At 29.7% G+C, this 26242-nt stretch overlaps 1 protein-coding gene across 4 annotated transcripts in view; it reads left to right on the top strand.

Annotated features, from left to right (window-relative positions):
* Positions 1–26242, top strand: part of Cbl (E3 ubiquitin-protein ligase CBL) — a 148181-nt gene that overhangs the window by 121141 nt on the left and 798 nt on the right. For 3 of the 4 annotated variants that reach the window (XM_067281853.1, XM_067281855.1, XM_067281851.1), the window contains 2 exons: positions 22128–22517; positions 26038–26134. In XM_067281853.1, coding sequence (XP_067137954.1) covers positions 22128–22517; positions 26038–26134 — 487 coding nt within the window. The remainder of the gene's footprint in view (positions 1–22127; positions 22518–26037; positions 26135–26242) is intronic. The other variant, XM_067281854.1, reaches the window with a different exon arrangement.

Raw genomic sequence — 26242 nt, 5'->3', positions numbered from 1 at the left:
TACTTTAGTTTGAAAGGAGATGAAATTTTGTTTATGGTTTTAATTAAAAAATAATTTTTTTATGGGGGAAAAAGATAATTTTTTTATTCAAACAAATGTTCAAAGAAATAGGTATATTTTTTACAAAGTATTTGATATAATCACAATCTCAAAAATGTTTTGAAAGATTAATGATATGTTTTTTCAAACTGTTCAGCAAAAAATTATATAAAATGATTTTACATTAATTTTTAAGAGAAACCAACTTATTGATATCACTACTAATAAATATGTGACATTTTTCAATATATGTGTATATTTTTTAATTTAAGAAATATTTATTTAACTTAATAAAGATAATTTGATAGCTTATTTACTAATGTAAGATGCTTCAAATTCAAAATCTTTTATTTCATCTTAGACTAACATTACATTTAATTGGAATATTTCATTCTGTTCATAATAAATATTACAGTACATTGGGGATATTTAAAATCTCAGTGCACTGCCAGCAGCTCTCAGCACCTCTGTTCAAAATTTCAGTCAACTTCTAGTTGCTGTCAGTGTGCTGCCAGCAAACTGCAAGAGTCTTTCTCAGTGCTTGGCATGCCAGCAAATAAGATGGCAGCCACCATAAGACTCAAATTAAATTGAAAATAGAGTTCTTATATCTGTTGATGAATGTACCCTGAAAACATTCTCAGATTAGTATATTAATAAACTATTTTTATATACCAGGATATTTGTGAGACATCACATAATTTTTTTAGTTGTTAAATTATAATCTTGGGATTGATTTCATTATACATAACTTCTTCAGAAATTTAAAAATCTCATCCCTCTTTCTCTTTTTTGAAATATTCATTTTTTATTAAACTGTTCTCATTAAATAAGTTCAAAAATAAATTTAATGTGATGTAAAAGACCACATTATTAGTCATTTTTCTTTCCTGGTATCCCAGCAGTCTGCTTTTATGCTCTCTTGAAAATGCCAGGCATCACTTCCAGGAGCATCCAACTGGATTGATGATGAGATTTTGAATAAGCCCATTGTTTTAGAAGTATATAATTTTCCATTAAAAAAATTACTAACAGAATATATCAATAATCTTATTTATGGAAAATTTGAATTAAAAATATTATTATACTAATATAAAAGCCATTGTGTTTGTGAATTCCTTATAACTCCTGCAATTTTTGTCCAATCCAAATGAAATTTTGGTTATATTCATTTTATTTTCTGACGGAAAATATAGGCTACTTATTTTGTAGAAAAATTAGCTTTAGAATAAATGTTTTATCAATTTCAGATTAGTGATCGCACTTATGTTGCAGTGACATCACTGACCTCATTTAGTTTGTGCTTGACAACAGAATTTCCCTTAAATTGCACTTTTAAATATTTTGGCAAATGGCATATTTTAAACTTACTTCATTAAATTTAAACTTTAAAAATGGATAGCCACATCATGTCACTTCTTGTATAACAAATAAAAACAAATCTTTCCATAGTGACCACGTGATGTTCTATTATCTAATCAGAAGTAGCAATCTAACAAGCTCATTATTTAGAAAGTGTTATTGCTCATCTAACTAATGTACATACAATTCATCTTTGTTTTATCAATATGGAATTAAAAAGACACATTGTTTTGTCAAAAAAATGCCTAGGGGAGCATAAGAGAATTGTCTATTGGTGAATGGTCTATGTTGCTGTATCCTGTTCAAGAAACTGAAACAATATTAAGGTATCTATTACTAAAGGAACACAGCAAGGAAACCTTTTAAAAGACAATAGAATGTTTACTCAAAATGTAGTGTATAAAGAAATTTTATAAAGATTTTAATATTTTTTTTAATATAAAGGCCATTATCTGTTTGTATATAAGTGAATTTTCTATAACTCCTACTACTTTTGTCCACTCCAAGTGAAATTTTGTTTTGTTGCTTTTTATGTTACAGCAGATAATATAAACTACTTACTTTGTAGAAATATTAGAAACTCTTCTTGAATTTCTACTCTTCTCAGTTCTTCGATCTCTACTTTCTCATAAAAAACATTCAGTCAAGCTTGACAGGGAAATTTCTAGTTAATATATAAATTTAATAAAGAAACAATATAATTAGTTCTGATTATTTCTGTCTGTTTTGAGTTTTTGATAAGTGATGATATTCATTCCATATTTATTTAATTTTCTCTTGTAAATAAAATATCAAGTCATTCTTTTAAATATTTGTGAAGTTAGAAATAGTAAACATAAAAAGTATCTGCATAGTATTAAAATATATTTAACAATACTGGTGCATTTTAAATTGATTTCATTTATTTATATAAATACCTAAATTATCAAAATATGATATCTATGTCCCAGTTTTAAACAAGAGTCACGGTAGTGATTCCATGCATTGTAAAAGTAAAAAGTCACTTACTGACTATATATACAGGAATCAGATTTTCCAATATTCTGGAGTTGATTTTTTAGCCCCAAAACACCTAAAGTAATTCTGAATATCTTGTTCAAGGGATAATTGTTTTCTTATGTAGTATGAAAAATTCCAGATTTTTTAATAAGGGGGTTGCCGAAATACAAGAAATTGTAAAGTGCAAAAATTGCCAAAAAAGCTGTATTTTATTCTTTCGTTTTCTTCATCTGGCAGTTCATATGCTCCTAGAGAAAAAATTACTGAGTTTAGAAAGATCAAATTCTAAACTTAAGTCTTTCTCGTTATCATTGAGGTGCTCACAAAACTTTCAGATAAATAGGTCAAAGTTCACAGGCAATCTCCCATAGAGCTTTTTACATTTATTGCTTAATTTTATGCTTATAAGCATAAAATTAACAAAAATAATTTGTTTTGATGCAATTTTATCCTTATAAGGATAAAATTGCATCAAAACAAATTATTTTTGTTCAAAATGTCATCCAAAATAACAAAGCTCAAATTTATGCAAATTAAAACTTTTTATTATGATTTTATCAAGGTAATTGGATTTAAATCTGGCAATTGTTTGGTTTCATTATAAAGTATTGGGCTTTGAGATGTTTATATATTTACCAATGGTATATTGAATGCATTCTGTTGTTTTATAACAATTTTACTAATGGCATATGACACAGTTCAGTCAGCACTTGGTGATGACCAGCAACTGTACATCATCTTATATCTTTGTAGGGTTTGGAACCGCTAGGCGAGCGATTTCCGCCCTGTTTTATTATAACGAACTTTCATAACGGAAAGCCGTTGGGATCGGCCGTTAGAAACGACCGTGGGAAGAACCGTTGAGTGTCAAGTCGACGACAGACGGACGATTGGCCGGCGGGAAGTGACCGTTGTCGCCGTTGTGGAAACTTTCAAATTTGATTGGCGGACGATTCGAACGTTGGGACTATTTAAGCCGTAGTTTCGGCTGGTATTCGTAAGCTCGTATCGTGAGTTCGTATCGGGATCGGCTGAGTTCGGATCGGATTAGGAGATCGTCGTTATCGAAGTGCTAACTAACTCTCTCGTCGGACGTTACGGAAATCTGGATAAAGTAACTCCAGTGTTTTAGTACGAACTTGTTCCTGACTCGGAGGTGTTATTAATTACAAGTCTGTTTGATCGTAAGGAGTTCTTTCGACGAATTTGTACGGGAATAGTCGGTTGTCGTTAGATTAGTGTTTGTGCATATTTGATTGTGACTTTGATTTGTATTATTTTGTACATTTTATTGTAAATATAAACTTTGTGTTTCGTTAAACCGACTGAGTGGTTATTTTGAACATTACTGGTGCAGTCTCGACAGGATACCTTGGATTACGTTGAATTATTCTGGATTACACTCCAAAGAATCGGAAGAACTGAGCTACGACAGAGAAGCAGACGTACGTACAGAGCATCACCAGCAATTAGACCCAGGTAAATTATTTGTTTCTCGCTAGCACACAGAGATGCCTAGACGCGCGAAATCGCGGCAGCTAGATGCTAGAGACTGGGAGGACGACGAGCAGGGAACGTCGCGTAGGACAAGCAGGTCGAGTCGTGAACTCGAAGCACGTAGGTTACGGCGAGATCGCGAAAATCAAGGCGGCGAGCAAGAAGAGAATCGCGGAATTCGAAGCGAGAAGGGCAGAGATAGAGTTAGAACGACTTAAGTTACGGCTGGGGATCACCGGAAAATTAGACGATACGAAGCGGCAGGAACGGCAAACACGATCCGAAGGACTTAAAGTCAAGGGGAACTGTGACTTCGGGGATAGAATTAGTTTGTCGGGAAACAAGCCGCAGGTGGAATTGGATAGGCCAAGGGAAACTGACCGGCAGAAAAGAGCGGGTAGATCCTGGTAGGCGGGTAGATGATGAGGCCGAACGCATGCGACCCAAGGCAGCGGACTGCGTGGTGGTGGAGGTGAGAGCATATAAACTCTCTTGCCCACCGGGGAGCGGGGAAGCGAAGGATCGGGTCGAGGCTATGCGGGGAAAAGAAAGTCCCAGGCCTGTAGCCGGATCTAGGACGGGAACCTCTAGGGTCAGAGTAGCAAAGGTCCAGGTAGACGAGGACATTAGAGAGCCTAGTGGAGTCGCGGCAAGACGAGAGGAGGAAGTCTGCAATATTCAACCCGAAGTCGGGAGGTCGCTGAAGGGAACTGAGGTAGTAGGCGACGGAAGTGGTCCCCCAGTTAAGGACGTTTCGGGAACGGAAGCGTCGGGGTTAAGGGAGTCATGGGTCCCTAAAGCAGTGACGGGAACGAAGGAGAAAAGCCAACTCGTTGGAGCCTTCGGTCACCGAGTTGATAAGGTAACGATCCCGATAGAATTGGGGAAGAAAGGTCCCACAGGATCGCAGGAACTGGGGCAGGTGGCGCGGGCGGTAGCGTGCACGGTAAATCGGACCCTGGGCGTACCTGTAGCGGAAGAGGATCACCGAAAGGTGGCTGACCGGAACGAAGATACGCAGGGAAGGGGGGAAAAACCGGAACGTCTTTCGGAAACAGCGGACAGCAAAAGTAGCGACAGTGAGGAAAACGGATCGGGTCCACGGGACACCCAAGTCCAAGATAGGTCGCTCCCCCGACCGTTAGAAGCCGCCGGGGGCGGGGAAGACGCGCCGGTCCCCAAAGACAACATAGGTCAGGATAGTGATAGCAGCAAACCATTTAAACAGGCTGAAAAACTCCCAGAAAGGAGGGAAAGGATGTTGGGGCTAGCCTACAAGGCCCCACAGGAAGAACAATTAGGCGGTCAGAAGGTGACGAGTCGCATTCACCGTGGTTCATACCGTCGGGAAACGGCGGCGGGTATCCGAAGGTACGGGCAGAGTTGGCACGAGTACCTGAGCAGTGCGTTGGTTCGCATTACGACGCTCGCAGGGGCTGATGAACTGGGTGTCGGCGGTACGATCTTGGTCAGGAAAGCGTACCGGGTCAACAAAATCGACGCGCTGGAACGGGGAGAATGTGAGGGTGGCCGCTGGAGAAGGGTAGAGAACGGCCGAAAGCAGTCGGTCCGAGTTGACCGAGTAGAAGTCTGCCGAATACAGACTAATACGGTCAGAATAGGATTTGGCTCGGGCACAAGCGTCGGAAAAGTAGCAGATGGCTCTGCCTATGCGTCAGGTGTACGATCGCGGCCGGGAACACAAACAAATCGGGGATTTTCCCCTATGTTCCCCGCCTTCGGCGTGGGACGCCCGGACTAGTAGTTTCAAGGGATATTTGTCATGGATCGGGCTAGGGAAATCGCATCAGGATACGCATAAGATCATGGTAAAAATGCGCGTGGACAGTCGATCGGGAACTGATCGTGTCGTATCGGGTTCCGCAAGCATCTCTGTGCGTAGGTGCGAGTGAACATTCCCGGTTGTACCGGAAGTTAAGGGTCAGTCCGCACTAGAGGTCATTTGTAAAATTGCTGTGTGTTGTTGTTGGATCAAACAGGCTTGAGCTAAGCGCAGTTTGATCCTTGCCCGCGGAGGTGTAGGGTTTGGAACCGCTAGGCGAGCGATTTCCGCCCTGTTTTATTATAACAAACTTTCATAACGGAAAGCCGTTGGGATCAGCTGTTAGAAACGACCGTGGGAAGAACCGTTGAGTGTCAAGTCGACGACAGACGGACGATTGGCCGGCGGGAAGTGACCGTTGTCGGCCGTTGTGGAAACTTTCAAATTTGATTGGCGGACGATTCGAACGTTGGGACTATTTAAGCCGTAGTTTCGGCGGAAACGAGAGCTTGTATCGTGAGTTCGTATCGGGATCGGCTGAGTTCGTATCGGAAAGATCGGATCGGATCGGATCGAGATCGTCGTTATCGAAGTGCAACTCCAGTGTTTTAGTACGAACTTGTTCCTGACTCGGAGGTTTCGTTAATTACAAGTCTGTTTGATCGTAAGAGAGTTCTTTCGACGAATTTGTACGGGAATAGTAGCAAATCCAAAGACGAACTGGACAATAACTATGAACATTTCAATAATCTTTCATCCATTACAGCAGGGTAACAAGCAATGCAATTAAACGTGTTAAGCCTATACCAAAGGCCTTCCTCAGGAACAACAGAGTTTTCAAATGGAATGCTAATGTAGAATGGAATGTATGTTAGCATTCCATTTTAGAACTCGGTTGTTCTTGAAGAAGGCCTTCAGTATAAACTGAACACATTTGAGTTGTATTATTGTTACCCTGCTGGATCTATGATTAAAAAGTATTGGGAATGGTTTAATAAAATGCAAGATTTGATTTATTTATCAAAATTTATTTTGCCTCCTCCAAAGTAATCTCCTCCCACTGCAATGCACTTATGCCAATGTTTTTTCCAATCCTCAAAACATGCTTTAAAGTTGTTTTTGTGAAACCCTTTCATAATTCATAGCAATTTCTTTTATGATATCAGTTGACTCAAACTGGTGACCACAAAACAGAAATTTTAGTCAAGGAAAAAGTCAAACAGTGTCATATCAGGTGAGTATGGAGCTATTTGTTAAATGCTTGTCTATGAGGACCGAGCTTATTATTTGGACATATTGCACTGGTGTTTTGGTTTTTGCAACCGAGAAAAAATCTTATTTAGAGAAACAAACAATCTTTATTTTCACTTTGTATTATACTTGCAAAAACCAAAACACCAATACAATATGTCCTATTAATAAGCTTAGTACTAACCTCATAGACAAACATTTAACAAATTGTAGAAAATAAGGACATAGAGGCATATGAATTAATATGTATTTGTTGAACTTTTGACCAAAAATTTGTGAACAAGAGCATTGTGAGCAGATGCATTATCGTGGTGTTATCCATGAGTTTTCTTGTCACAGATCAGATCATTTTCTACAAATTGCTTCATGCAGATAATGCAAAACACTCAAATAACATTCTTTGTTCATAGTTTGGCCAGTCAGAAGGAATTCTTGATGCACAACACCACGACAATCAAAAAAATCAGTCAACCTGACCTTGATTTTTGACTAACTTTGATGTGATCTTTTTGGTCTTGCTCCACTTTTTGAGCACCATTTACTTGATTGTTGAGCTGTTTCAATGTCAAAAGCATAAATCCATGCTTCATCACCCATAATGATGCATCTTGAAAAAGCATTTCCTTGGCTACTTGGACATATTCTTTTTGGAAAAAATTTGATTTTTTTCGGACAACTTTAGAAACAATGTGCTGCAAACCCAAATGATCTTTAAAATTGCTTGACAAAATCCAAATGATACTGGAACATGTTAAGTAATGTTCCTAATTGTTAAATGACAGTCATTGAGCACCAAATCTGACTTGAGTGACATGTTCATTAGTTGAAGTGAACAGTCTACCAGAGTATGGTTCATCTTTGATGTGTTCTCTGTGTTTCTTGAACATCTTGTACACTTGAAAACTTGTTTTTGATAGACAATCACATCCAAAGGCTTTTTGCAACATTTCCAATGTTTTTGTAGTATTAATTCCATTTTTAAAAATTGCCAGCACAAAAATTTATACACAAAACAAGCATTTATTTGCAAATGAAAACAGACAATGACACATGGATTGCTGCTAGGTTTTGATGAAAGTTATACAAAATGACGAAAAAAATCACAGTACCCTCTTGCACATGCACAGTTTACATGAACTATTCCCATTTCTTTTTGATCATAGTAGTAAGGTTATTGAAACATTCATTCTTACATTGTTTCTTTGTATTTAATGTTCTCACAAACATTTTTAAATAAGGAATTAGTTTTGCTTTTATCTTTTATTTCATTTACTGTTATTAGAATAACATTCAAATTTCAGTTCTTGAATTGACAAACCCTTTCCAAAATTTAATGTTTAGCTATTTTCTATGTAATTTTTTTTAATACTCTTATTCATATTTTCACATCTATTATCTCTCTCACAACATATTCTTTACAACTCAGAGTGTTAGAGATATTGAATATATTGCCAATATTATAAGCTTTAATAGATTATTCAAATGTTCATTTAACAAGTTTCCTTTTCTTGTCACAATAAATAATTGCTTGTTCGTCATCACAATGCCAAGCTACAATTTTTAATCATAATTTTTTAATTTTAAAATATATGCTCTCCACTTCAAATTAGTAGTATCTTGCCTCTGTATATCATACTTTTCCTGTTGGCAAAAGAATCATGCCAGTCATCTATCTAACTCCGTTCTTGAGATTAAGAACAGACAGGCACCAGTGGTCTATTTCACAGGTTCTGTCATGTCAAAATTTTTTGCTTTAGCTGAAGCATTATTTATGATTCAATTTCACCCTGAATGTCAAAATGAGCAGACTAAGATTTTTATTGCCACTTTGCAATGCTTTTATTAAAGTGGTGATTTTGGCACTATGCATACAGCCCCTGTGCATTAACATTTTTACTGTAAATCAAAATAATTGATCATTTTATAAAGTTTTAACCATCAGTTTTGAATTCTCTTGTATTTTTGTTATTTTAATTCTACAATTTAAAAAAATTTTATAGCATGATTGGAGGAGATTTTAGCATTAAGTAATATAGTTATATTAGTTATTGTTTTAATATTTATGGAACAGTATTTGATTAAAGTCAGATGCATCTAAACTGGTTATTGAAATGAATTCAAACTCCAATCTTTAATTATCAAAAAAATTTACGATGCAAATGTTTTTAGCTGCTTTTAGTAGTCATTCATTAAATTCAAAGAGTTCTAGTGGTCCCTTCTTTCCCATGAGAGCATGAAATTAGAAACAAAAAATTGAAAGGATGACTCTACAAATATTGATAGAATGAAGGAGTGCATGCATAAGAGAGGAAAGAGCAATAGGAGGATAGTTCCATTATGTTATGTTGACTCTTGAAGTCCAAGTTTTTATAAACAATTCTAGAAAAAGCAACAAATAAGAAGATAATGTTTAGTAGTGCTACACTTTTCAGTAAACTGAGGAATAAGAAGAGCAAGAGGAAAATGAAGGAGAAAATGGGAATTTGATACTGATAGAAAAGAAATCTGCATGACTAGATGATGATTTTCTATGGGAGCAATGAGAAGGAGCTTAGAGATGAGACTGAGAGAGTACATTGAGGACTAAAGATCTTCATCTCTTAGTCCTCAAAACAACTACTAAGAAAATGTGAATATTAAATGGAAAGAAACAGAAATGTTAGAAGAAATAAGAGAGTACTGAGATATATTGACTATTGAAAAGTTATGGATCTGGAGGAAGAGAGTGAATTCCAAGGTGGTTAAAAATAGAATTGTCAGCAGCATGGAAATGGGTTATGAAATAAGAAAGGCTGGAAAAACTAATAGCTGCAGGAGAGTTATGTAATTTGGAAAGTTGTTTAGGATAGTTGGGTGCTTTACAGGATAGTTTTTTGATTCTTAGAATTGTTTGAACATATTGGGTAGCACCAGACATTGAATGTTTGATAGAATTCTAGTTTTTTTTTTTTAATAGAGAGTTTTGTTGGGAGACTTGAAAGCATTTAGGACTTGATGAGTAGGTTTTTTCATGTTGATTTCTCCATTAAAGTAGATCCATTAAAATATCTATTTTAAGGAAGTATAGTCTGTGGAGATAGCATATTCGCATATTTTACTGGATTCTCACCTTCTGGTATTTAAAAACAAAAGTATTTTATCTGGGTCGTTTGAATTATTTTTGTGTATTGTCAGGACTAAAGATGAATAGCAATAAGAAAAGCAAAGCTTTTGAATTTAGTTCTAAAATTACATGGGAGCCAGATATAAGTTTTAATTCATTCCCACATGAAAACAGATGATTATTTAGAAATCAGAATTCGAAGAAACTCATAAATGTAATCAACGAAGAGTGAATTAAACTGTTAAGAATTGGCAAAAAAGGTTCCCAATTGTCCAGCTTTACATGAACAAATTATGTTGTCGATTTTACAGATTTTTGCGGGACAATGTGTGCATTTATGTGCATTTGATATTTTACTTGTGATTAAACGAAATAAAATTAGAATTGTATTAATAAATCTAATTTTCTTTAATTTGATTAAAAGATCAAATCAAGTCACAGCTCGTCCTATATGTGAGGTCGTCTTATATTCGAATAAATACGGTAATTCTTCTTTAACATTTAAAAGTTTGAAACTAATTTATTGTTTAGGAATCTCTTAGCAATGAATGATTGCTTGATTCTTAAATTTGGTTTTGATACTATTAATTTCATACAGAGACACATCTATTTTTATATTTCCATGTCTCTAGAACATTAGATATTAAAGAAGTTTGAAAATTTTTGTATTGCATGGATTATATTATAAATACGACACACTTATGAATTAAATAATGTAAAAAACCAACCTTCAGATAAAGATCTTGAAAATACTTTTAAAGTTCTTCTAACCTCATTTTCAGATCCTATCTATCAGTTTGAAGTTTGAATAAAAGAACAACAGTCTGAACATTTTAAACTATTGAAGTCAAACATGTTTGACAGCAGTAGTTTGAAATACTTTTACTTAGCAGAATTTACATTTTTGGTTAGGGACTTCTTTATTTGTAAGATGATTTTTTTCTTAGAATTGATGTAAGGAATCATTTGCAATTATTTGCTATGATTAAGTTACTATTTATGATTAATAATAAAACATGCATTTATACACTGTTACAATTATTTCATTGTTATTATCATTTGCTTACATTAATAAAATCTCAGTCTTCTTCCAATTCATTCTGTTGTTAAATGTTATGGCTCATTGAATTCATAAAACAACATACACCACATTAATGTTATTGGTAAACAGAATTCGGTGTTTGGGTTTAAGATAAACTGAAAAAACAAACTGTTCAAAGTAGAAACATAATTATATATTTTATTTTCTGTCCCAAGATTTTTCCTTCTTGGTCAGAAGTGGACACAGTTCAAAAAAGTTCCAATAATTAACAAATAATAATCTTAATTTTGAAAAAAGATTCACACTAGGATGCGAAGGAATGTTTAATTTTAGTCTTTGGTATTGAATTGCACTATGATTGAAGGTTTATCCATAACTGAATCAGAGATGCAAAGTATCTGTCTCCAAGTGAATATTTCAAATGCCTCAATGCATCTATAATGTGCAGTCATTGTTTACATTTTGAATTTGTAAGTCACAATATGAAAAATTAAATACTGCATCATTCTTGCTTTGATGTAGAAACTAATGTAATGGTCTTTACAGATTTGTTACTTTTCCCATGACCAACTTGTTTTCATCAATACTATTTCCAGAAAGATAATGTTTTTTTAGTATGATATCATCAATTAAAGATAGATTTGAAAAAAGATTTCTTTTTGATCAATTAGCACTATTTTGCACTTGGAATAGTTCATTATTAATTTGGGTTTCTATGTGAAGAAGAAAGTCTGCTATCTGCAGTTCAGAGATAGCAAGTAATGTAATATCATACAAGCAATTATTTATTGTGACATCATGACAATGCTGGGCTGAAATTTTTAATCATATTCTTAATTTATTCAATTTAAAATATATGTCTTGCCTCTTGCCCCTGTAAATCATACTTTTCCTGATAACAAGAGTGATGCATAACTCCATTCAGTGGAAAAGTTTTGAATTGAAATAACATGACTTCTGGTGCAAACCAGAAGTTCATATATAGTTAATCAAGTCCTGCTGCCCCTAAGCTTTCCATATATAGTCTTAATTTTTATCTATCTAACTCTGTTCTTAAGATTAAGGAAGGACAGATAGATGGTGGGAATTTATAGTCTACATTTTTTTTCAAATTGCAGTCCAATAATTTTGAATTCTATAGAGAACCATTCATTCTTATATATGAATGGTTACTGTTTAGTGGCGAACTAATTCACTGGGAATCAGGAATTTCCTGGTGGGTTATTTGCTCAATGGTCATATTGAACTTAAATACTTCACAGTCATCCAACTGGCAATTTACATACATGGGACTATATTTGGTTTATATTGTAGTGGTGAAATTTGTTGCCAGTCTGACACTGTTACTATTGTAAAGCTTTTGGATTAGTTACATAAAATATTCTGGTACTGTTATTTTTCACATTATTTGTATAAATGGAACGAGATAGCAGTGTTAGTTTTAAGTATAATCTAGAAACAAATAAATGCTAAATGAACTGCTGGATTATATTGGGCTACAGTATGGCTACTAATAATAATGAAATACTAGATAATTTTGCCTAGAGGTAGGCAGTTATGCCACCATCTCCTGATAAATTCAATAATTAATATTTAATTTAGAAAGTTCTGGAAGAAAAGAATTGGCCCAGCAGGAGTTGTGGGCTCAAGTCCCACTCTGGACTGATTCTTTTCTTTCAGAGCTTTCTAAATTAAATATTAATTAATAATTTATTTATAATTATTAAATTTATTAAGAATTAATCATTCCACCATAACCACAATTACATACATGCAAAATTGCTTAGTATGTAATTATTATTAGTAGTCATATCCTAGCCTGATATAATCTGGCAGTTCATTTAGCATTTATAAAATAATCAGATTATCGGTACATACACATACTCTTAACAATTTTTAATATTCTATTTGATATTATAAGTTGTTCCTTATATCACATCCTGAAATAAAATTCTGTTTGTTCTAAAGATATATGGGATAAAAGAAAGGCTTTCAACCTTTTCTATAAATTGTAGAAAAATATTTTTCTGGCAGGGGAAATAAATGAGTATTCTGTAATTTGAACAAATGTTTCATGTGCCTTTCTTATGTATTAGTACATGTTTGAATCAGTCTAGTTATTTGGCAAGACTCATATTTTGTTACATTTGCAGTGACTCATGTTTATTAGCATAACTTTATTGCTGAAGTTCAGGCATCATGATATCTTTTCTAGCAGATTTATGGTACTTTAGTTTCTTCTATGCCAACTCAACTTCTGAAAGCTAGATTGATGATTCTAGATTTTCAGAAAAGTTCTGTAAACCAATGTCTTAGTATTTGTATTGCTCTTCAAGTCATTAATATTTCTCCTATGTATTGAGAAATGATCTCGTATTAAAGTTATGATATTTCTATCTTTGTCTTCAGTTAACTTAAAACAGATCTTGGTTAAAAGATCTGTATGAGGATATGATCTTTTAGAAGAAGTCTCTTGACTGGTTTCTTAGTATTGCCAAATTTATTTCTTATTATTAATTTTACCAAAAGGTGGCAGCCTAACTGCCTACCTCTAGCTGAATTGTTTTATATCTAATTATTAAATTAGCCTTAATATAGCCCAATAAATAATCTGATGGATTGGAAATACTAATTATATTGGGTTGTTATGTATGTTATGATTTCTTAGTATTTCTGTTTTCTTTCAGATGTTCAAAATGTGTCATTCTTGTTTTTGTTGAGATATCTTTGTTTTTTCCTTTGCATATGGATCACCCAAGCGTGTGTGTGTGTGTGTGTTAAGTTTTGTGTTTTTCTATCAAATTCTGTATCAACAAACATCCAAAGCTATGAGACTATAGAGAGCACTTCACACTGGGTGTTAAATAATTCTCACCCAAAACCTAAGGTCCAGTGTTGGAAAAAATTCACTTCACTAATGTTTTCGGGCTCCTCTGGAGTCCTGCCTCAGGTGAATGTTGCCCTTTAGTGTTCTGTCAAAGAAAGGCAACATTCACCTGAAGCAGGACTCCAGAGGAGCCTGAAAACATTAGTGAAGTGAATTTTTTCAGACACTGGATCTTAGCTTTGGATAATTCTCACCCAAAACCTGTCTTGGATGTAATAATTTCCTTCATCTGTCAGTTGATTGTTTAAGTATAGTCTTGAATTTATACTACAGTCCCTTAGAAGTGTTTTCATAAACAAGAAGTTTCCTTAGAAGTGTTTTCATAAGGAGAACTTAAATCATTAACACTTTTTTACAGTGAAGTTACTTTCAAGAAGCAATATCTTGAGTTTGTATCAAGATAGTACTCTGTTTAATTTGAGACATTCTTCCATAACTAGTGCATTGTGATCACTGCTACAATCTATTCCAGGTTATATTTTGATATATTTGGCTGTAATTTTCCATCACAACCAAGTCAAGATATAGTTAATTTGATTGCATTTATAATCATCAAAGTAGTAAAGGCATTGTTTATGATGATGCCAATTGCAAAGAAACCATAGCTAACGTAAAATTGCAAGAGTTATCTGTTCCATTCATTTCTTTATTCAGTACTATAGTTGTCCACTTTGGGTCTTAAATGATTATCACGAACTGTGGGGTCAATCTGGCATCATTTATCAGATCGATCAGATTCTCTAAGTTGCATGTTTTAAGTTTCTTCATCTGAAGATAGTGAGGTTAGTGCAAAATGTGATTGATGATTTGATCTTTAGTTTTGTTGCAATTATTTGGCCATAAGCTGTTTTATACCTGACAATTTCATTCCTGATATTCTTATGTATAATTGATGGAACCTCATTATAGATTGCATTAATACCAATGATATGGCAAGGTGAGAAGTAGTTACACTCTTTCCAGTATGTCTCTGAGATTCCTGTTATTTCAATTTTCTCAGTTGAACTTTCAACAATTTGCATTTTTCAGCTTTGTTAGCTCCCTTACATTTCTGTGATCTTGGTGGGATATTTTTTTTTTCTTTTAGCTACAATATATATATATTCTGTGAAGAACCTGGATGCCTATCCCTTCATGACCAATAGCCAGTTTCATAAATACAGACCTGGATCTGCAGTTACTAACTGGTTCATATGGCAAACAGCCAACACTTATTAAAGACATCACCATGGGCATTTATGGAAAGAGAAAACTGTGGTAGGGTCTCACTTTTTCACACAATTTTGTATATTATTACTATATTATTTATTTTTGTTAACATATTTTTCTACCTGATGCATTATCATCATACCGCCAGTTATTGTATTTATGATTTTATTAATAAATTACAGTCAACTCCGCATAAGTCGACACCCGGATAACTCGTCACTCGTTGGTTACGTAGTTAGTTTTTTGTGGTCCCGGCCGACTTACATAGGCATTAATGTTATTAACCTTAAAAAACTCGGTTTACTCGACATCGTTTAACTCGTCACCACTGGATAAATCAACATACTTTTTCTGTTTCACACTTTCTAGACATCTGATAAGTCGACTCCCCTCCTGAAAAAATTAGTTTACACCGTACAATAAGCTGTGTGGTGTGAACTCATTTTTCAGGGGGGGAGTCGACTTATTAGAATTCTAAAAAGTGTGAAACAGAAAAAGTATGTTGATTTATCCAGTGGTGACGAGTTAAACGATGTCGAGTAAACCGAGTTTTTTAAGGTTAATAACATTAATGCCTATGTAAGTCGGCCGGGACCACAAAAGAACTAACTATGTAACCAACGAGTGACGAGTTATCTGGGTGTTGACTTATGCGGAGTCGACTGTATATAATAACAAGATATAAATTATTTCATATTAGATTTTCAAAATTGCCATTAAAAGCCAAATTTGAAGTTGAATATGTTCATATTAAACATACAGTAACATCTTTAACACTGTGAAGATAAATTATAATTTTTTTCAAATTATTTAATATTAAATGAAACTACTGTATATTTAATTCATAAAATGTTTCTAAAATCTAGTTGTTAAAATTAATATATTAATTATGTTATTTGAGTATGTTACTACAAAGATTATATTATGAATGTTGGACATTTTTAGCATTTCTCTTAATTATAATCACTTCATTAAATATTTTAATTTATATAAAAAATATTATGAAAATATTAACTTTAACATTTTTTCTATGTAAAGAGAATAATAATTTTTTTTCCTGATCAGACATTGACATTGTGGATGTAAAATTGACACTATTGTGTTAAAATAATGCTATTAACCTGCTTTAAAAACAAATTTTTATTAACACTTTTTTAAAAAGTTAATAATTTATTTGATTATAAAAGATTTCTCACATTTTGGCTAAAAAAATTTAACTTCAATAATTTTGATATAGTAAAACTAAATCTAGAAAAATTAAATTATATAACAGTTAATTATTAATATAAATTTAATTATATAAAATTATAATCTAAGCATATATTTATGCTGTGCTTATGTGCAAAAATTTTTGTTAATAAAAATTCAAGTATTTTGATTTAAAATAAATATTTTTATATAAAATTGAATTATAAATTTGCCTTATACATTTAATAATCAAGTAAGACATATTTAAAATAAATTTAAATAATTTATTAATTATATTTCGAAATAAATTTAAAATTTAAATTCATTAACCTTTAAAAATAATTAAATAAATAGTTAAAATAAGTACATAAATTATTCATGTTTAAATTATAAAGATATGAAATTCATCACTTTTTAATATGGTGATAAAAATAACTATGATTAAATTTAGTTAATTAAACTATAATATAAATGCTTCATGTATTATGAAATTTTTAAAGCAAATGAAAATATCTCTGATTATCTTAAAACATAACATAATAATTAAAAAATAAAATTAATAGTATATCAATTATACTTACAAATGAATGATATTTTATTTATAAAAGTGTATTGCTAAATCTTTTAAATTCTAAAGTATAATTTAAAAAAATATACAAATATAATTAATATACAATTAACTATTACAGTAATAATCACTAATTATTTTTAAAATGTTTTATTAATAAAGTATGTAAATTTTAATCAATATAAAAATAAATTGTAAATGAAAAATTTTTAATTTGTACCAGTAATATATAGAACTAATATCATTATTGTACTAATTATTAAATCATTATATTATAGAAAATTGATTTCCATTTAATAAATTGAAAAATAAATTGCTTAAGTTTTGTTTTTTCATATATAGTACCTTACTGAATATCATTTCTATATGATTTGACTTTAATAAATTATCGGTTATTAAAATTTGATATCAAACGTAGGATGTTTGATTGTATTAATTAAATGTAAATTTTTGGCATCAAATGATTTGAACATTTTAGTATGTTTTTTAATTGAAAGTAATCAATCTCAAAGTTTGTACTGGGAAATACTTTTTCAAGTAATAATACTTGTCAAATCATATTCAATGTTATTTTAAGAAATAATACTATTAGTCTGGTTATTGTGTCAAAAATAAACTAGTAGAAATGTTTTATATGAATTGTGTGAATTACACTTTTGTCTATTATAGACTATATCTAAAATTTTTTAGAACACAAAACAAATATAAATTTTAATCATTTTAATTGTAATTATTATTTATATTACATATTATAATAATATATTTATTAGACAGTTGTATAATAGTTGATATTATTTATTTATAACAACTGAAAAACATTTTATCTTATAGATTATAGATAACAATAGCAATTATAGATAATAATTAATCAACAGATATAAAAATTGCTGATTATAAAAAAACAAACAACTTTCCTCACAAACTCAGCTCTTTTTCAATTAGATAATTTACAGTTCAAAATATAAGATAAAAATAATCAAGTTATATTTTATGCATAGAAGCAAGAGATCAATGAAGAATACTGAACAAAATTATTAATTTTGATAATTGAAGAAAGGACAAACATAATTTTAGAATTATTATTCTAATAAACTTTTGAATACATGTTTTGAGAACAATATTCACACACTATATATCTATTTTGATACTAATTTATAAATACAAGTCCTCACTTAACACTGTAGGTTCTTGGAAACTGCAACATTAAGTAAAATGATATATAACAAAACAGATTTTTTTATAGATTAATTCGTATAAACAAGATATAATTCAGTTAATATTATTCTAATTATATTATGTTTGCAACCTCTGGCATTTATTTTCCACTTATAGAATCGCTTTTACTGTTTATAAAGAAAATTCGACAATAATAATTGTAAATGATTACAAATGTACTAGTATCGTTCCTCGATGATGTTATAACAAAAAGATGTTAAGTGAGGACTTATTGTCTGTATTATTATTTAAGATTGATTCTTACTGTTCCATTATATTTCTATTTTATGCGAATTGGTAATATTTGCATTTGGTAAAAAAATTTTCATTATTGAACATAATGTTCATATCTTCTGAACATCCTATCTTTAGTTTCTTTTCAGAATTTCCAGAAAAATATTTAATATGAACAGAAGTCATCAGTTAATAATAATTACTGATCTAAATTGAATTGAGTTTCATACTATTTTTCTACTACTATATGTATGCTGTTTGTGATATCTGTTTAATTATATAAAATAAAGTAGAATTAATATTATTATGAATAAAGTTTATAACAAAGGGACAAATATCTTTTCCTATTGGAGTTTTGCAAAAATAATGTTAAATTAATAAATTAAACTAAAAATTAATTAATTCATTCGTTATTCTATAAGTTAGTTTTATTTTTAATATCTGATTTTGAATTATTTAAAATTAATATTCAAATAAATTATACATACAAAATGTATTGAGGAAGCTGAAATGTTTCTCAGTACATTTTATGTTTGATATTAATAATGTTTTCAGTAGTGTATATTTTCAGTAATTCAAGATTATATATATAAACTTAAAATGTTATTATCCATTATTATTTTAATATTAATTGATTATTGTAGATTATTAATTTATAATAATTATTATAAATTAATAATCTACAATAATGAATATAGATTAAAATACCAGATTACAATTGTATTTATTTGTCAAATTAAATTTTAGAAACAAATATGGATTTAATTTTTAATTTTATGAACAAACTGTATATTAAAGATAAAAAATATATAATTATGTTATATTATTTCTAGTTAAATTGCTAAGTAAAATTGAAATTTAATGAGAAATAATGTAATTTGCAGAATAATGATTACAATTAATTTAAATTTATTTTGTATACTAGTACTTTTTATATATTAACAGGACTTATTATACTGGAAAATATGGATGCAGATGTTTACTCTTACAGATCAAAAGTCCTGTTAATATATAAAAAGTACTAGTATACAAAATAAATTTAAATTAAGATAGAAAGGACACAAAGGCATAATAATTAATAATTACAACTCTTGAATTGCAAAATAAAATTCTTTAACTAAATCAATATAAAATAAACAATAGTTGATATTATTCATGAAAAATTCAGCTAGCAACAAATATTACTGCTGCTATAGATAATTTTTTTATGGTTATTCATTATATACAGATAATTTTTAGATGAAAAACAAAACAAAATGTCCAGAACAGTGTGTTTTAGACTTTTATTTTGTTTTTAACTTTAATAAAATATATATAAAATTTCTAATTATGATTTCTAGAAATTATTTATGACAGGATGACAAACTAATAACTTAAACCAATTTTGACAGTTTGTAATGAATGTCTGTTTATTACTCAGGGCTAAAATGAACATTTTGATATATTTTACATTATGAAAATTATAGCAAAAAATATTAAATATAATTGAATGGATAGGCACTTATATATTAGATATAGGCTGAATGTTTCCTTACAAATGAATGAAAATATTACATTAGCATAAAATTTCAGAGATAAAAATAAAGAAAATGTATAGCTAATATTAGTTATTGAATTATAGAAAACAATGAATAACATTTAAAAATCAATTATTGTAGATATATTAGCATTAGGGTTTACAAGAAATATTACTACAATATTATGATTATATTTTACTGAGAATATTGTTTAAAATATTGTAAAATTGGCCTATTAATTTTGCATTAATTTTTTAATTTAATTTAAATAGATAACTAATGAATAAATAGGTTCGTTAATTGTAATCTGTGTGTGAAATTTTGCATAATAATCTGTTTTTCTTAAATTCAGTTTTGCTACTATAAGTGTAAAAAATTAAAGTCACAGTTGCTGTAATTCTCTTGTTTGTCCATTATTGTTAATTTTAAAATAAAATTTTTATATTTTCAATGAAATATTTAAAAGTTTTGGGACTTTTCTATATATGAAAAATAAATAAATGTATTTATAATCTTTATCAAAATTTTACATCTTCAGACTAAAAACAGAACTTCTTTATTTGAAGCACATCAACACACTGTACAAGTGCTTTCAGAGCTACACTCCATTCTCAGGGTTCAATATGCTTTAAAAACAGTCTTTAAAAGTTTAATTAGTATTGATTGGTTCTAGTATCATAGCAGAAAAAAAACAAAATGGAACATCCTTGAAACATTCAAACATTTTTAACCAAAAACAAATTATACATTCTCAGTAGATGATCTCATTTCAAATGTGTAACTTCTAGCTTTATAATTTGATACTACAAGTAGAACTAGTAGTAACTGAACTTTCAAAACTGTTTTTTAAAGAATATTGAACCTGAGAATGGGATGCAGCTCCAAAATTGCCTGGTTTCAAATGTGTACAATATGTTGATGTGATTTGAATATTAATTTAGATGTTAAGAACTAAAGACATTAGAAAACTCTTTGGTTTTCTAATGTCCTTAGTTAAAATTGGTAGATGTATTCCTTGAAAATAGAGAAAGGCATTAAGAGAACATGCTATACAAAGTCTGGTGGTAGCTTTTTCTGAAACTGTATTATACATGTAATACAAAAATTAGCTATAATCAATAAAATAAGTGCTTCTCACAACTCCTGCTTATCATGCCTTCTGCACAGTAAGCAAGAGTTGCAAGTTTGAGTCCTGCTTCAGATTGATTTTTCCTTCCAGAATAGTCTAAATTAAATTCTCATTTCAACACAAGATGGCAGTTTAATTGCCTATCTGTAGTGCAAATAGCCATATTATAGTCTGGCAGTATCATACGATTGATAACATTTATTGGGTTTGGTTTTAAATGTAATTGTTTTCCTTAGAGAATCATGAAAATTAATATAATTTTTGAACGGTACAGTAGGAGACATTGGGAATGAGTTTATTGAACCAAAGGGTTGATATGCCAAAATCTTTTGGAACTACTAGTCATAATGCATTTGTTATTCATATTTTATAAATTTTCTTATATTTATCTTATTGCTAGTTTAAATTATTATTTGTCATTACTCTGCTTTTTAACAAGTAGAAAATTATTCCTGGTAATTGAAAACTTAAATACCTAAACATTGGATGATGATGATATTTGAGATTTTTGTTGTTATTTGTCTCAAAAATTTTAATCAGTTAAATACCAATTCCAAAAGGTACAAGTAATTATTAAAGAATTTTATTTGCTATAATTAGAAAATCTTTTTAATTAAATGTATTTTTTTTTTTATTTTTGAAAAGTAATAATCTCATTTTAAAAACAAGATAACAGAAATTTATGAATATACTGATATTAACAAATAATCATTATTGACACGTATAAAAATAAATATTTGGTATACAAATATAGAGAGATTGATATATTATATTTACATTATATTACTTCAAAATTTATATCTGAATTTATATTTTAAAATGCTAATTTAGTGTTTGTTTAAGTTATAAATAATAAATTTATTTTTAGTATGCGAGTAGTAATAAATTTTTAGTAGAGAGTCATTTTTATCACAAATCTATCTGAAATAACAGGAAAGCAAACTATTTTTGTCTTAAATATAAAATTAATTAATATTTAATAAATTATTTAATTAAACTTATTTTTCAGGATGTTTTGAAAATTTTATTAAATATGAAATTTCAAATTATTTAATTGCTTTTGATTAAAAATTAAGAACTGTTTATTGATGATTATATTTTTAGGTATCAGTGTAACATACACCGACATAAAACACGAAAACTTTCAATCAAAAAATTCAGTTCAAAGCCAAAGAAATAATCAAAGCAATTCAATAATAACAATGCCAACAACCTCTTATGGTACATGGCCTAGATCATCTCCAACAATCAATAATCCTCTTCAAGGAAATATGTCATCATCGCTTCCACCATCAACAGCTGTTACTCCATCATCATCATCCGTAGTTTCTCCTTCTCCATCTTCTACAACATCTTCCCCACCACTATCCAGATCTTCAAGAATTTGTAATAAAACTGCAGGTGTTACTGGAAACTCGGTATTACATTATGCCGAACTTGCTGAAATTAAAGAAGAACCGAATTATGCCAATACAGATATCAATATTGGTCATGGTAAGTTTTTGTGGTAAAGAAATATTTTTAAAATTTTAAAATAAAGCAGTAATTTTAACCTTAAAAATTAATTTTGATAATTAAAAATACTATAAATTTATATTTTTTATTAATTTAATTATAATTTCTATAAACTTTTATTTTATTAAATTTACATTTTTACCTATAATTGCAATAAAATTTTATCTTATGAAATGAATGAAAAATAAATATCTTCAAATCATGAAGAAATGTTTTTATTATAAATTATTCTATCCTGTTAGATTTTGCATTTTTTTTTCTCTGAATTTAATTAAATATTAATATTTCAGTTTATCTTATAGTATTAATGGTTTAATCTTATAATTTTTTTTAGATTCAAATAATGAGATTATTATTAAATAAAATTATATTAAATGTTTTTAAAAATAAAAACTTAAATGGTTTCTAAAACTTACAACTTATGTAATAGTATAGAGACTGTATTTGTCAAGAGCATTTATTTTATATTTGATATTTATTCAATAAGAAGACTCCATCTTTTTTTCCCTGACCCTACTTAATACTCTCAGATCAAAAAATAATTATTAATGAACAAAAACAAATGCGTTAACACACAAAAATTTAACAAAGTATTTTTATGTGCCATAGATTAAAAACATAAACAAACTGTGCTAGAGTTTTTAGGTAGAATGTAATCTGTAGTTTCACATCCAAAACCATTCATTCTCTTAGGTGGTTATTATTGACAATGTTGAAAAAGCAACATTTTTGAGAATGTTCTCTTGTCTTATAGGTTTCACTGAATAAGAAATATTACTATGCCAAGTTTTCTATAATTTAAATTTTGTAATAACTTATTTGCATTAATACAAATATACATTTTGAATTTGAAATGAATAAAATGAAAAAAAAAGACATTAATACCCTTAAACAATTGCTTCTAATAATTAATTTGTGTAGGGTTTGGAATCGCTAGGCGAGCGATTTCCGCCCTGTTTTGCTATAACGAACTTTCATAACGGAAAAGCCGTTGGGATCGGCCGTTAGAAACGACCGTTAGAAGATCCGTTGTGTTTCAAATCGACGACAGACGGACGATTGGCCGGCGGGAAATGACCGTTGGCGGCCGTTGTGGAAGAATTCAAATTTGATTGGCGGACGATTCGAACGTTGGGACTATTTAAGCCGTGGTTTCGGCGGGAACGGGAGTTCGTATCGTGAGCTGGTATCGTGAGTTCGTATCGGGATCGGCTGAGTTCGTATCGGGAGGATCGGATCGGATTAGGATCGTCGTTATCGAAGTGCTAACTAACTCTCTCGTTGGACGCCACGGAAATCTGGGGAAAGTAACTCCAGTGTTTTAGTACGAGCTTGTTCCTGACTCGGAGGTGGTGTTAATTACAAGTCTGTTTGTGGAGGTCGTAAGGAGTTTCTTTCGACGAACGTGTACGGGAATAGTCGGTTGTTGTTCAGACTAGTGTTTGTGCATAATTAATTGTAACTCTAATTTGGATTATTTTGTACATTTACTGTAAATATAAAATTTGTGTTTTTCGTCAAACCGACTGAGTGGTTAATTTTGAACATTACTATTTGTATGCTATATTTGTTATATATATAACAAATAATATTTTATTTATTGAATATAAGAAAAATATTATTTATCATCATATATGTACTAATTTAGCAGTTCCCACCTTTTTGACTTTCATACCCCCTTGATAGCCCTTTTTCATGTGTTAGTCAAACAGTGGTGTCTCAGTCAATTATACAGTGATGTATAATTACATGTAAAAAAAAAACCTTTTCTAAATTGAAAAGCATTGGAGGAAAGACACAGATAAATATAATAAAAATGTAACTATATTTTTATTTAAAACTAAGCATAGAGTGCCATGATGTTACCAAAGGTCCCAATACAGAATCCAAATATTTTTATAGTAAATCTGCCATTATTACTTTTTTTTTTTTGCATACCCCTAACCACCAAGAGCATACCCCAGTTGGGAATTGCTGTACTAATTAATTTACTGCTTGATTAATTTAGTTAATTTTCATATAAATTCCAGATTTCATACCATATCAACCATGAAAAATATGGTTGCTTTGTTTAATTACATATTTAAAAATAAAAAAAAAATTAAGAACATTTTCAGTATTCAGAATATAGAAAAATATTTGAAAAATAGAATTTTTTTTCTAAAGTTTGGTAATGTTTTTTTTGCTATAATCTTCACTGCAAAAATATGATTGTTAGCATTTCATATTATTTCAGCTTTCAGGAATACTTTTATGACCATTTCTCTAGAATATTTTCCAAATCTTACGAATAGTATCAAATTAGGAATTACAAAAAATGTATAAGAAGATACTTTTAATAAAATTTTTAGCATCACCTAATAATGTGCTAAAACAAGATGTTTTTGAAATTTTAGTGATTATTAAATGCTTATAAAAATTATCTTTAATTATTCATCAAAAAGTATTATTGAAAGTTTTATACATTTGTCTGATACCATAAATTTGAATAATTATTCTTAACAGAATAAAATTTAATAATAATTATAGTAATAATAAAATGAATTAATATTACATTAATTAAAATTTGTTTATATATTAATTTCAACTAAGATTTTAATATCAAGCTATTTTTAACTGAAATAAATAATGATTCATTATGTTTTTTTTTTTTTAATTTCTAAAATTAAAAAAATTTAATATTAAATATTTAAAAGAAATTTTCATTTAAAAATCAATTGTAATAAATTCAACTCCATTTTTAGTTAATACGTTAAAATAATCACACTTAAATATTCTGATTCCTAAATATTATTATTTAAATTAAACATTTCTCAAAACTTTTAGTTTCATCTTTAGATCTATACAAAAAAGAAAAAATTCTAATGAGAATTCTTCATTTCAAAGAATGATACAGTATTTAAGTTTTTAAAAATGTTTAAACAAAATAAATGATTTGACTCCTGAAAGTTAAGTATAATTAGTGAATTAGATAAATTTCTACTTTTAGAAAAAAATTATAAAATATACAGATATATCAGAAACAATATTACTCTACTGGATTAATAAGTATAATATATTTTTCTTTATACATTTTAATAATATACAATATAATCTTTTTAGAGTTGAGTTTAAATATTGTTTTTATTCCTACATTGTTAAGATAAATATATTCTCTTTATTTTTGCACTTTTATATATAGAATTGTGACTACAAGGATGATATTATGTGTAAAATCTAATATTTGAAGGGTTTAGTGGAAAAGTAGTAGAAGTGACAAATAGTAAACTTGAATATATTAGTGATAAAATTTAGCATCGGTTAAAAAATTTGCTTAAGATTATTTTAATTTTGAGACAATGACTTAACGAATAGGTCATTAATTCATGAAATATACTAATACTAAAAGTCTAATAGGTATTATATTATCTTAAAATATTCAATTTACAGATTGATACAAAAGCTACAAATAAGATTTTAAATATTTACTGTAATTTAAAGATTTATTATTATATCTTAGCAGGTATGCTACCATTACGACAATCAGCACCCGAAATTGACGCACAAACTCAAGCAACGTCGTCTTTTCAACAGAATAATTTAAAAATGGAAAAAAGGTAAGGCAGATAATTTTACATAATCTGGAATGTAATGTATAAAATTAAAAACTTCTTTATTATAAATAATATAGCTTTTTTTAATAATAAGCAAAATTTTATTTATTT

The sequence above is a fragment of the Centruroides vittatus genome, unplaced genomic scaffold, assembly GCF_030686945.1.
Source record: "Centruroides vittatus isolate TY-2023 unplaced genomic scaffold, ASM3068694v2 contig_927, whole genome shotgun sequence".
Lineage (NCBI taxonomy): Eukaryota > Metazoa > Arthropoda > Arachnida > Scorpiones > Buthidae > Centruroides > Centruroides vittatus.
This window is presented reverse-complemented; position numbering and strand designations above follow the sequence as displayed.